This window comes from Octopus bimaculoides, chromosome 25 (genome assembly GCF_001194135.2).
Source record: "Octopus bimaculoides isolate UCB-OBI-ISO-001 chromosome 25, ASM119413v2, whole genome shotgun sequence".
NCBI classification, from domain to species: domain Eukaryota; kingdom Metazoa; phylum Mollusca; class Cephalopoda; order Octopoda; family Octopodidae; genus Octopus; species Octopus bimaculoides.
In genome coordinates, this window is record NC_069005.1 from 7,929,309 (window position 1) to 7,944,154 (window position 14,846).

General features: G+C 35.0%; 1 protein-coding gene across 1 annotated transcript in view; it reads left to right on the forward strand.

Moving 5' to 3' along the window:
- LOC106883313 (calumenin) overlaps nt 1-13,022 on the forward strand; it is a 30,109-nt gene extending 17,087 nt beyond the window's left edge. Inside the window, exons 7-9 of the mRNA XM_052976823.1 lie at nt 1,805-1,865; nt 5,556-5,767; nt 9,211-13,022. Coding sequence (XP_052832783.1) covers nt 1,805-1,865; nt 5,556-5,767; nt 9,211-9,315 — 378 coding nt within the window. The 3' untranslated portion in view covers nt 9,316-13,022. The remainder of the gene's footprint in view (nt 1-1,804; nt 1,866-5,555; nt 5,768-9,210) is intronic.
- Nucleotides 13,023-14,846: the final 1,824 nt, after the last annotated feature.

Consider the following 14,846-nt stretch of genomic DNA (forward strand, 5'->3'; position numbering starts at 1 on the left):
ATATATAAAGTGTAGTATATTGCCACTTAAGTGTGGCTGACCCCTAGGGGTGGATGTTACTGTTGCTTTTAGCCCCAGGAGGACATCTCCAGCTGGCTTATCGACACACTACTGTGTCCTGTTTGCCAAGGGAAGTTATCCCTCCCATCATGATCTGTAGCACGAACGGACCCGGGTTTCAGGGTTATTTCTTGGTGTATATATATATATATATTGTAAAGGTATGTGGCTTAGTGGTTAGGGTGTTGCAGTCACAATCACAAGGTTGTGGTTTCAATTCTCAGTAGTGCATTGTGCTGCTTGAGCAAAGCACTTCATTTTGCAATGTTCCAGTTCACTCAGCTGTAAATGGGTAACACTGCAGTGAACTGACATTCTGTTCAGGTAGGATGTTGGCCTAACCAGTAGAGTGTATCTTCTGAAAGCTACAACAGTGCAAGGAAGTGCATTGTGACCAGCAGTGTATAACAATATCCAATAGTCTGGTTGATACAGTAATATAACCGTCACCATAAGGTTAGGATATCATCTTTCTAACTATGTGGTTGTGGGTTCGATCCTGTTGTGCAACACCTTAGGTAAGTGTCTTCTGAGTTGATCAGTATCTTGTGACTGGAATTTGGTGAAGGGAAAATTGTTCTGAAGCCTGTTACATATTTGCTTGATTATGTTTGTGGTGTCAAATAGATTGCTTGATTGTTCACATTATTTGACTTAATCGTGCATTTTCATGTAACTTCAAGTTTTTTATGCTGTGGTTGTTAATTTTTAGAATGACATTGTGATTTTTAGGATGACAGATGTGATAAGTTGGATCTGGTCATGCATGGCTGGTTTAACCCTTTAGCATCCAGATTATTCTGTCAAATGTAATGCTTATTTGTGCACATTGTTTGGAATTAACCATGCATCGTCTCATAGCTTCATGATCTCAGTAGTGGTATGAGTGTTTTTAGAATGACATTGTAGGGAGATGTGATATGTTGGATCTGGCCAGGTATGGCTGGTTTAACAATTTAGTGTTGAGATTACTGTCAAATGTGATGCTTAAATATTATGCACATTATTTTGAATCAATCACGCCTTGTAGCTTCAAGATTTCAATGATGTGATTGTTTTCAGAATGACATTGTAGAGTTGGTATGAGAAATCAGATTTGGCCAGTTTGATTCTAGAGAAGATAGAATATTTGGGACAGATATTATTGCTTGAAATGCTAAAAGATTAATGGGTTGCATTCATTACATTGCACTCATATTCTCAACTTTATGATGTGTTGACCAATGCACATAAGTTGTGTTAGTTTTGTGTGTATGCTTGTGTGTCCTCTGCATTCTTACGTGTGCTTTTAGTAGGTGTGTTATCATCATCATCATCATTGTCATCGTCATTTAGCATCTGCTTTCCATGCTCGCATCGGTTAGATGGTTCGACTGAAACTGCTAAGCTGTAGAGCTGCACCAAGTTCCAGTCTGATTTGGTATGGTTTCAATAGCTGGATGCCCTTAACTTAGACCTACCACTCCAAGAATGTAATGAGTGTTTTCTGTGCCACTGGCATTGGCTACTGGCTTGACGAGGCTTCTCAAGCGCAGTGTATCGCTAACGGTCTCGGTCACTTGTCATCACCTCCATGAGGTCTGATAATTGAAGGGTTTTTTTTACGTGCCACTGGCACAAGTGCCAGTTACGTGAAACTGGCATCAGCCATGACTATGATTTCACTTTCATGTAATTGGGAATTTTCATAAATCTGACGGTCTACGATGTAGTACTTTATTTAATAATCTTTACTAAATTCCAGGAAACCCTCGAAGACATAGACAAAGATAAAGATGGAAAAGTCAGTCTTGAAGAATACATAAGTAAGTTTCTTTATACAGCTTATTATTGAATTTTAGAATGATTAATATACAGGGTTGGTCAGAAGTCACCCAGCAGTAAATCAAAATTCCATAAATACTAAATATTTAATGAAACTCACTGGCAATAGCTATTTTGAAATGCTGAATGAGTATGTCTTTCCGCTGCTGTGTGACAGGCCAGACTTTAATACTTTGCTGTTCGTACAAGATGGTGTGCCTCCCCATTGGTCTGGTACGCGATCTGTTAGACACTTTGCCTGCAGGTTGGATTGGACATAGAGGGTCTATTGAATGGGCTCCACATTCATGTAACCTTACACCAATGGACTTTATAGTATTTGGGGAATGATGAAAGATCCGGTTTTTAATAGAAAACCAAGGACTCTAGCTAAGTTGCAAGCTGCCATAGCAACTGAATTTGAACTAATTAATACAAATAAGGTACTTTGTCATACTATCTGTAATTCTGTATTGACTCAAATGGAAAAATGTGTCGCTTAAGAAGGACTTGAGTTTGAACAGTTTTCATCATGTTTCATCTTTAGAGGCTTGTATTAAATTCATTCAGTTGTCAAACACAACTAAATCTAGGAATTAAATAGTTTTGATTTACTGTCAGGTGACTTTGGCCAACCTTATATGGAAAGAAATCTTTTATTGTTGAATAAGCTTATTATAAAGTTCTGTTGTAGCTGCTAATGGCCACTTGAGCCCATTCTGTACTCCTATCATTGTATTGAGTAATCTAATTTCTAATATCTGATCATAACTTTGGTCCACTCCTGCCACTGTAGAAAATAATATAGTTTTCAGGAATTATTTTGGTCTAAACTGCTGTAATTATAACTTTAATCCATACTGTACATCTTTGCTTGTGTATACAGCTGGGTAGCAGCGATGAAATTCGAGCCTACATCCTTTGACACCATTGCGACTTGAAAACAAATGTTTCATGATGGTTGTAGTTTTGCAGAAACAACCTTGAATGCTACCTTCTCAATTATTAACTCTTTGAGCATTGTGCTTTAGAGAAAGATGAATTATTGGTCACTAATCCAAGCTGTTTTTTTTTTTTTTTTATAAATTGCTTGTATTTCTTAAAGACAGCAGGTTATAGAAAACTGCATGAACTTCACTATTGTATTAAGTCATGCGTTTGCAAGGCCCGAGATGTTATGAAATTTAATATTGTAACAATAGTTAAAACAGGGAACTGTTTTTACATTCTGAGTTCAAATTCTGCCAAAGGCAACTTTGACTCTCATCCTTTTGAGGTCAATAAAATAAATACCTGGGGTCAATGTAATTGATTTACTCCCTTCCACGAAATTGCTGGCCTTGTGCCAAAATTTGAAATCAATATTGTAACAATAGTTTATTCAAGGCTAAGATGTGAAATTTAATAGTTTGATGGTAGTTTTACGTCTGTGAGGACCCAAGATGTTATGAAATTTGAACAAAAAGACTCTCTTTCATATGTTTTCTTTTCAAACAAATTATTCATTCAGCTAATTCATTTGTTTTGTAAATATTTTGAACAGTTTGAAACAAACGGATATTTAATGCTGTACTTACAACATTCTGTATAGTTTATAAAATTCCACTTTGTCACTTGTGCATGTGATTCCAGCAGGCTTTCCAACTCACTAAACTCATCAGTATTCCAACAGACAAAACTGAATGTTCTGGAATTTGTTGTTATTCTTTTCGAAATGTCTTGCCATGGTTTGGTCATGCCGAGCAAGCTAAGTAATAGTTACTACCATTTGTATTGAACCATTTCCAAGTATTAATATTTACAGGAATGTGAGAGCAAGATTATGAATGTCGAATGTATTGCTGTGTTCAACAGCTTCTAAACACAGTACTATGGTCAGCAGTAACTAAAGGCAATACAATGGTCAGTAGTAACTAAAGCATAGTGTTGTGTTGAATAGTAACAGCACTATGCAGTGTTGCTAATCATGTCTACAGATGGCATTATTAGAGAGAGGCTACGTCAGCGAGCTGGCAGAATCGTTAGTGTGCCAAACAAAATACTTAGCGCCAGTTCTTCCAGCTTTGTTCTTAGTTCAAATGCTGCCGAGGTCAACTTTGCCTTTCATTCTTTCGGGGCTGATAAAATAAGTACTGTTTGAGCACCAGGGTCCATGTAATTGACTAACCCCTCCCCCTGAAATTGCTGGCCCTGTGCCAGAATTAGAAAGAACTACTAGAGCAGGGCTTGGGCATTTAACTGGCAGAATTGTTCGAACATCAGACAAAATACCTTGTAGTATTTGTCTTGGTTCTTTACATTCTGAGGTTGATTCTTCCCTTCCACCCTTTTAGGGTTAATAAAATACTATATTGTATTATACTAACTGACCCCTGTTTCCTAAAATTTGCTGGTGTTGTGCCTAAATTAGAAATAATTATTACAGAGACACTAAGGCAGAAAGCTGGCAGAATCGTTAGCACATCGAGCGAAATGCTTAGTGGCATTTCATCGGTCTTTACGTTCTGAGTTCAAATTCTGTTGAGGTTGACTTTGGCTTTCATTCTTTTGGGGGTCGGTAAAATAAGTACCAGTTGAGTACTGGGGTCAATGTAATTGACATGACTCCTCTGCTGAAATTGCTGGTCTTGTGCCAAAATTTGAAACCAATATTACAGGGACACTAAACTTATTCCTGGCAGTTGTTCCTCTTCACAATAGATGTTGGCTGTGACATGAAGTTCAGCCGACAGAAGCCTATGAGAGAACCTTTTATGTGGCCTCTATGCCTGCTAGAAATAGCAGCTGAATGGCTAATGTGTACAATTTACTCCATACCATGTTAATTAGTTAAGGCAGCTATGTTAGTGTCTCACATATGCAAATACGTTTCTATCTGAAGAAGATCAACCTTTATCTAACTGTTGCAGGTCCTTACTGAAAGTTTGGACTCTGATTTTGAATGTCCTTAAGTTCTATTATTAAGGGTAGTGGATTGGCTGAATTGTTGTCAGAAAATGAAGCTTTGCAGTATTTGTTCCAGCTCTTTATATTCTGAGTTCAAATCCTGTATAAGTCAACTTTGCCGTTTATCCTTTCAGTTAAAATATAAATAGCAGTCTGGAACTGGAGTCAAAGTTACTGGTTTTTCTGCTTAAGTTAGAAACAACTATTTGGCACCTAGGTTCAAATCATAGGAATGGTCTCATGGGTCTTTACTGAGTTGTTATAATTTTTTAAATTTTTATTATTATTGTGTTATTACTTTGCTTGGGAGACTGGTAAGGGTTGGCATTTGGCCACATAAAATCTGCCTCAGTAAACTCTGTCTGACCCATGCAAGTGTGGAAAAGTGGATGTTGAAACAATGATGATCTGTTCATGTCCACGTGATGTCTGTGACATAATTTAACACTAACACCTGACCCTTGTAAGCATTTGGATCAAGTCTCTTGCCTGAGGAGGACTTGGTATCTTGATGCAGCAATCTACAAATTGTGGGTTTTTCTCTTTCTTCCTCTTGCTTTCAAAGGCCCCATAAAGGTCCTTGCTGACTGATGCCTCTCCTACTCTAATTTATGCCATATAAAAAGATAAATACAACACCTTCACTTAATTATGTCCCCTCTTCTGCTGAATGTAGCAGTGACAAAGTTGTTTGGTGAAATTGTAATAATTCTACTATTAATTGGAATGTTAACTTACGTTCATAGCTGATATATACGGAAATGAAGACGAAGATGATGAGGATGAAGATGACCCAGATTGGGTAAACGAGGAAAAGGAGCAGTTCCACAATTTCCGTGATAAAAACAAAGATGGCTTCTTGGACAAAGCCGAGGTGACAGAATGGTTAATTCCTGAGGAGTTTAATCACCTTGATACTGAAGTAAATCACCTTGTGAGAACGTCTGATGTGGATCAGGTGTGTAATAGAGCATTGCCGGTGCAATGCATCAGAAACTGCTCAACAAACTTATAGAATTTTAACACTTCGAGCCTATTTCATGTAGAAAGTAAAGCAGTAAAGCAGAAAGCTTCTGACGGTTCGTCTCTTATGACTTGTTCCAGTTCCAAAAAGACAGATCTGGAATCAATCATTTCATACCTTTCCTCTTGTGGCACTTATCTACCAGACACTTTACTGCTGACTTTTTTGGTAAAATAGACAGAACCTCAAGAATATAACATGTGGCCATTGAAAGGATTGTGCAGAGAGAACAAATTATTTTTCCATTTATGTCAACATAGCTTCTTATACAAGGTTGCTAAATTTACTATTGTCTTCTCAATCTATTTGTAAAATTAACTGAATTTTGTATAAAAATTTGAAAATTTTCTTCTGAAATATATATATATATATTTATATATATATTTAAAAAAAAAAAAATTGAAGTATTGTGTATTCAATGAGTTTGTTGAGCAGATATTTTGACTTGATTTTTTTGACGTATGTTTTGATGACGGCTTTGCCATTTGTAGGTGACATGTGGCCCGGGGATAAGGAGGGAGAGCCAGAACCCGATTGGGTTAAAGGTGAGCGCGAGCAGTTCTCCAACTATAGAGACAAAAATGGTGATCATATGATGGACAAAGAGGAAGTGAAGGAATGGCTACTTCCCTCTGATTACGATCATTCAATCGCCGAAGCAAGCCATTTAATTTATGAGTCAGATAAGAACAAGGTTTGTAACAGTGAACACTACTGCTTCTCCTTGCCCTTGTTTTAAGGTTTTGTGGTTGCACTTAACTGAAAGCAGGCTGTTTATTTTTGTTTTAATGTCTTTTATAATTCTGTTTTCTCTCTTTTCACTCTAACTCTATAAACAATCTTTCTCACTCTCCTCTCTGTCTTTGAGACACTCTGCTATGTTATTTCATGGAATTCATAACAATTAATAGCTCTCTACTCCCAAAAACAAAGGCAGCAAGCTGACAAAATCTTTAGCATGTCAGGTAAAATGCTTGAAGGCATTTCTTGTGGCTGTGTGTTCTGAGTTCAAATACTACCAAGGTCAACTTCACCTTTCATCTTGGGGGGGTTGGTAACCAGCCTTATGAATCCTGAGTTCAAAATTAAAAAAAAAATATCTTAACCCTTTAGCATTCAGATTACTCTGTCAAATGTAATGCTTATTGATTCACATTGTTTTGAATTAATCCTGCATTATCTCATAGCTTTGAGATTTCAATGATGCAGTTGTTTATTTTTAGAATGTACAGTCGTCGTTGTCGTCGTCTAACATCCGCTTTCCATGCTAGCATGGGTTGGACGATTTGACTGAGGACTGGTGAAACCAGATGGCTACACCAGGCTCCAATCTGATTTGGCAGAGTTTCTACAGCTGGATGCCCTTCCTAACGCCAACCACTCAGAGAGTGTAGTGGGTGCTTTTACGTGTCACCCGCACAAAGGCCAGTCGGGTGGTACTGGCAACGGCCACGCTCAAAATGGTGCATTTCATGTGCCACCAGCACAAGAGCCAGTCCAGGGGCACTGGCAACGATCTCGCTCGAAAATCCCACAAAGTCCAGCCAGGCGGCACTGGCAACGGTCATGCTCAAATGGTGCATCTCATGTGTCACCCACACAAGAGCCAGTCCAGGAGTACCAGCAACGATCTCGCTCGAAAAATTCCATGTGTCGCCTGCACATGAGCCAGTCCAGGGGCACCGGTAACGATCTCGCTCAAAAATCCTACAACGGCCCCGCACAAGAGCCAGTTCAGGGGCACTGGCAACGATCTCGCTCGAAAAACCTCATTAGGTGCAAGAAATCAGATCTGTCCAGTTTGAACATAGAACAGGTTGAATATTTTCTTGGCCAGATATGGCTGGTTTAAATGCTAAAGGGTTAAACTGCTTTTGGCAGTATAGGGGCCAATAGTATTGGGCGGGGGGGTTGTAGTCTTTTTTTTTCCTTTGTAAGAAAAATGAATTATCTTTGAAAAGTCTCTCATATTTAAAACTTTTTTTGATATTCTATTTCATGAAATTACATTAACAGAAAACTGCTTTCGATTTATTTACTTCTGTTGCTGTCTCCTCCACCTCTTCTTGCATTTCTATATTTTCATCATTTCAATACGACACACTTCTATAGTTTTCCTTATGGTGTTGTTCTTCTTAATGAGCTTTGTTTGTTACCCTATATATTGTGTGTGTGTGTGTGATAATTAGAGCACATGGCCTAATGGTTTAGGGTGTCACATTCATAATCACAAGGTTGTGGTTTCAATTCTCGAACTGGGTAATGCGTTGTGTTCTTGGGCAAAACAATTAATTTCATGTTACCTCTGCAATCACTTCAGCATTTGATGTGTGGAAAAACCATGCTCCTGTACAGGTAATGTTAATTTGAAAGAGGGAGTGAGGGTTAAAACTTGCATATTTTATGAAACTTCTCATGTTGAATTTGTGCATGCAATGACATTAAAACAGAGTGATGCAGAAACAATTGTGACTGGTCATTAAAGACATGCTAAACTCTTGTTTTCTTGGATTATATTTTACTCTTCACTAGACACACACATTGATGTTTACTGATGTGACACCTGACTTTTTCTGCACCAGAAGAATTTCAATCTTATTCAAGGCTACAATTCAAGAGGGTATATATAGCCTTAAGGACTGGAATTACTCCATCTTTCTACTCTTCTGGGACCTTAACTCTTTTGGTACCAAACTGTCAAAGACTGCCCTTAATTTATTGTTACAGATTGTAGGTTTTAAAGGGATCTAAATTAAAACTTCCTTTTTAAATTTCATGTTATATTATGTTCCAAAGGTGATAATGATAGTTATTTTTAATATATTCGTTATTATTTTAAAAATTAATTGAAAGATAAACTGTATTTTAACTGAAATATAATAAAAGGGTTGGGCTTCACTGGGTGAGGTGTGAGGGGTTTGCTGTGCTTGAAAAGACACGTCAAACTAGATAAAATTATGATCATCCATACATACAGGCATGCCCTTTGCAAGTGCCACATGAAATGCACTCATGTTGGTGCTGCATAAACACAGTTGTGCTGGTGGCATGTAAAAAGCACCCAACACATTCTGTGAATTGGTTGGCATTAGGAAAGACATCCAGCCATAGAAACCATGCCCAAAACAGCTGGAGTCTGGACAGCTGCCCAACTCTTGTCAAACTCTCCAACCCATGCCAGCATGGGAAATGGACATTAAATGATGATGATGATGATGATCTATATGGCTGTTCAATTTCCAAAGTGTTGAACTGATCATGCCTTTTATTCAGGGGAGTAGAAACTTAAAGGAAATTCATTGTTATGTCATGTATAATTACCATTTTCAGCTGCTCTTGTCTGAAGATTATATTTCTGTTTTCCTTTCTCTTTACAGGATGGTAAATTATCCAAAAACGAGATCCTGGACAAATACGATCTCTTTGTTGGTAGCCAAGCTACTGATTTTGGTGAAGCTTTGAAGTCACATGATGAGTTTTAAACAGAATCTCTCAATTAGAATCGTGTGTGAGAAAGAAGAGGAGGAGGAGGAGGAGAAGAGAAAAATCAAATCAAAAAAGAGAGCCTCTAAGTCATCAATATTTTAATTAAAAAAAAATTTTTTTTTTTGACTTTCCTCTCTGATAACATGAAGATGCTGACATATACTGGACTTAAGCTGTGGTCACAGATTTCTGTTGATGGCAATTGAATGGTTTGTTTTTGTTTTTTTTGTTTCTAAGTAACTGGTGCTGTACCTTATCTCATCTGGTTTTCACATCTACAGTGTAATTGCACATCAAATTATTATTACTGAGAATGACAGAGTTGGTAGAGTAGCAAATAATAATAATAATAATTATTATTATTATTTTGAATATTGTATAGTGGTGCATTGGCAGAATCATTGGTATGCCAGACGAAATGCTTAGTGGTGTTTCTTCCGTGTTTTATGATCCAAGTTCAAATTCCACCAAGGTTGACCCTGCCTTTCTTCCTTTCGGAGTCGATAAAACAAAATACCAGTCAAGTACTGGGGTCGATGTAATTGACGGCCCCATTTCCCACAAAAATTTCAGGCCTTGTGCCTATTGTAGAAAAGATTATTTTGAATATTGTGCCAATATTAGAATACATTATTATTTTAATTATATTGGTATGAATGGCAGAATTGATTGAATGTAGAAAACAAAATGCCCTGTGGCATTCAGTTACATTCTCAATTCAAACCCGGCCAAGGTCAACTTTACTTTCCATCCTCAAGGTGTTAACAAAATTAATACCAGCCTAGTAACTGGGGTCAATATAACCAACTGTTGCACTTTCCCCTAAAATACATGGCTTCGTGTCTAAGTTACCAAGTTATTTCCTACTGCCAACTCGTGTCCTACAGTATAAGTCTGTGATCATGTGAACTAGCTAAGTTCTGCCCCTTAGGTATTTTTTTTTTTTTATGTATTTCAATTTTCTTGCTTTTACTTTATGGAGTATCCATCAGTAATGCTTCATTGTAAATTAGCTGGGAAAACTGATAATTTTAGATTTAGTTTTGAAGCTATCTTGCAGTTTTATTCTCTCAGCTTAATCTAGTTTATATATATATTCAATATATATATATATATATATATATATATATATATGTATGTGTGTATATATACAGGGTGTGGATGGTATTTGAGGACATTTATGGTTTTAAAAAAAGGCTTATACAATAACAGGGAAAAAAAAAAAGATTTTTTAAAATAACAAGCATAAAGCTAAATTATCAATTTACTAATTTCATTCAATAAACCCACCATAAGCTTCAACAACTACCTCTACGTGGGGTCGAAATCGTTTACAAGCTTTTACATGGTCCTTGATAATATCAGACATGACTTGAACTATGGTGACTTTCAAAGAACCTTTGGTGTTGTGGGGGTGTTCACTGGTATTTTTCACAACGATGCTTTATACATAGTACACCAGTGGACTGAGATCTGGGGAATTCGGAGGCCAATTGTTGGGGGTGATGTGATCATGCAAATTGTCGGGCACCATACTTGTCATTTGAGCCTTGTGTGATGGTGCAGAATTTTGTTGAAAGACATAAGGTCTCCCATTGCGTACACTGTTGATCTAAGGCTTAAGAACTTTATCCAGAACCTCAATATATGCAGTAGCATTCACCCTGAGGCCTTGTGGTAAAAAGTGAAGACACATCACCTGTCCTTCGTTGCTAACAACACCCAAAACCATGACACTTGCAGAAAATTTTGTGTGCGTCACACTTGGAAACTCAGAAGGGTCTACACATAGCCAACTGTGATTTGTTTCCGGTCCTGGTCAAAGTTTTTCTCATCTCAGGAAAACCAAATCACACCATCTTCTGATGGATTTTTAAGTTTGTTCGAAAGTCTTTGGGATCTGATTAAACAATTTCCTTTTGCTTTTTCTGACATGAATTGACCTCTCCTCATCATGGAAGATTTGTATCTGATATCTTCATGTACAACATTTCTGAGTGTTTTCTTCTGACACACAAAATTGTTTAACAATTGACCTCATTGAATTTCCAGGATTGTCTTCAATGTTTTGCTTAACTTCCTGAATAAATTCAGGTTTCCTGATAGAATCACAGCATTCGGAATGCTTTTTTTTACATTTTGATACAGGCAATACTCTTCCTTCTCTAACTCAGGCTGAATCTTGTGGACAAAAAGATCTAGCAACTTTCAGAAAATGAGAAATTTCTAAATCACTATGCTTAGCCTTCAAAGCCAGTTCATTTGTAAGCATTGGACCTATCGTTATTATTTTCTGAAATAGAAGTGCAATAAAAATTAGTCAAATAAAAATAATGCCTAAAAATACACGTCCTCAAATACCATCTGCACCCTGTATATGTATATATATATGTATATATATACATATGTCTGTATGTATGTATATATATATTGAATATATTATATATGCTTTTATTTTTGAGTTATTAGGTTGTCTCCAAAATATTTTAATTTCTCATATATATCTAGAAAAGAAAAAACAAACTTATTTGTGGATAACCTGTTCTTTTTATTATTTGCTATTTATTATTTCTACTATATAGTTTAAAAGCAAAAATTGGTAAAGGTTTTTAGACCTCAGATTGAAATAGCTTTTGCTATGTATTTTTTATTTCCTATTGCATTTTCATTTTCTCAAATTCCAAAAAAAAAAAAAAACTTTTTTTAAAAAAAAATCTCCTTTTAATCCTGATCATAGAATGTAGTATTTGCATGAACAAAAAAAAAAGTATGTCAGACATTTATTCTCCTATGCAGCCATTTATCATTTGTGTGTCTTGTGGACATATATCTATATTTAGAAATATCTTTTGGCTCTACTTGAAAAATCTGCAAGCTTCATGACTGATTCAGTGTTGAGGAAAAAAATCTAAGTATTACAAGGGTTTCGGGGAGGGGGGACGGGAAAGAAATTTGTCAAAAAGCTTTTTTTTATGCATCCTTCGCTATCATCACCCACCACCACAAGCATTTAATGTTCTTAAATTGTGTGTGTGTTCTTGTTTAGTGCCAAGTCAGTAAGCCCAAGTATGGATCAAAGGCATTCCTGCCATGACCATTCAGTCTGATTCTTTTTCTTGTTCCTCCCTTATTTTAGGACTGCATTATTTGATGCGTCCTCTATTTAAAAATGATAGGGTGGTGTGGATTTGGCTGCATGCCAAGCAAGTTACATCCCGATTCCACTCATCTACTTGTCTGTGTTTTGTATTTCAACGGGTCCGAAAATCACAGCTGTTTTATCTCCCTCATCTCAACAGCTTATTTGAGGGCAGAATTGTTAATGACGTCTATTGTTAAATACTTGTCTTCTTTCTGCGTTTATTATTATAAACACTAATTACCCACCGACATTAACCATTCATCACACTACTTCCCCTCCACTTTGACTTTTATTTTCTGTTTATATATATATATATATATATATATATATATATATATATATATATATATATATATATATATATGCATATGTATGTATGTAAAAGTAATGTTAGGCTTTTTCTTACACAACAAAAAAGAAATAAAATTTTTTAAAAATTATTTAAAAAAGAATTTATTTTATTTTCTTTTACAACTTTTTTTTTCAAAGTTACACTTTCCTGTTTAAGGTTGAAAATAAAGTAGATTTTTTTAATTAAAAAAAAAAAACAAATTTGTCATATATTGTAGTTTTTGTTGTTTTTTCTTGTGTTTTGAAAAATGGTGGGATGATCATGGGTGGAATGTCTTGATCAATCATTGGTATAGTCCTGTGATTCCTGACATAGGGCACTATAATAATTCGGTGAGGCATGTGTAGGTTTATACTGAATTTTTATGCTCTTTTTTACACAACAGAGGGGGGGGGTTATTAACAATTTTTCCGAGTTTTGACACTTTAGAGACATCAAATCCCAAAGATGATTCGAAAAATTTTTCAGTATCTGATGTCTCTAAAGTGTCAAAACTTGGGAAAATTGTTAATATCCCCCCTTCCTATTGTGTAAAAAGAAAAAAAAAGCATAAAAATTCAGTATAAGCCTACACATTAGTGGTATGTAGGTAATTACAAACACATGTTTGTGTGGTGCTTAGACAGACTTGTGTGTCTAAGAGTATAGAGAAAGATTTCTACTAAAGCAACAAACAGGCAAATGAAGCCCTCACCAGGAAACTAGTTATGTTAAAATTAACAGCTAAAGGGTCTGTTATTAAGAATACTTAACTGTTGCATACAATTTTGTTTCACTTGAAGTAAATAATCAGGTAAACGTCTCTGGGCAGGAAACACAGTAAGTAAAAATAAAGAATATACATGCACAATTAAATAAAGAAGTCGAAAGCATAATTTGTTACATAATCTCTTTAATAAAATAAACATGATACTGAATGGAACTTTATTAATTACATAAATATGTATGTGATTAGAAATCAATGGATGCACAAAACGAAGAAAATGAAACAAACATGGACAACTTGTTCAGTAACAATATTATATTATATATATAATATATATTATATATATTATATACACATATTATATATTATATATATAATATACTATATATATATATATAATATAATATATATATAATTTAGGCACTGTCATGGTATTAGCTGTCAGAATTGAAAGTAGAACTGACAAGGAACGTTACTGCTGGTTTGAAGTTGAGCTATCTGTCTCTCTCTCTATCACTCGAAAGTTATTGGAACAAATTTGACACCTATATCCATGTGTTTGAAAACACACAGAGTATAAGGGTACTACTAAAGCAGAGTTGGTCCCGAACGCGCAGTCGCGAGTCCGTGCTAGCTAGTCGTGAGTGGTCGATCCTATTATTTTTAAACTTTAAACTTCATTTGTTTTCTATTTTGATAAATTCTCTCTGTTGAAAATTATATTTTTATATTTTAAATAATTTGCAATTTCAGAAAATGTATTTTTATATTAAATTTGCGTTTTCTAATTTCATAAATTCTACGGACACAAACAGAGGTGAACGAGTGATAGATAGATAGCTATAGAGAGAGAGATAGACAGACAGACAGATAGATAGCTCCGGCTAGTCAGTAGCCAAAGGATCAACTCAAACCAGCAGTAACGTTCCTTGTCAGTTCTACTTTCAATTCTGACAGCTAATACCATGACAGTGCCATAATTTATATTATATATATATATATATATATATATATATATAATATGATATATATTATATAATATATATATATAATTTATATAATATATATATATAATTTATATAATATATATAATATATGTATATTATATATATAATATAATATATATATAATATATATAATATAATATATATATAATATATTATATTATATATATATATATTATACATATACTATATAATATAATATATGTTATATTATATATATATAATATAATATATCTATAATATATATTATATATAATATATATTATATATATAATTATATATATATTATATATATAATATATAGTATATTATATATATATTAT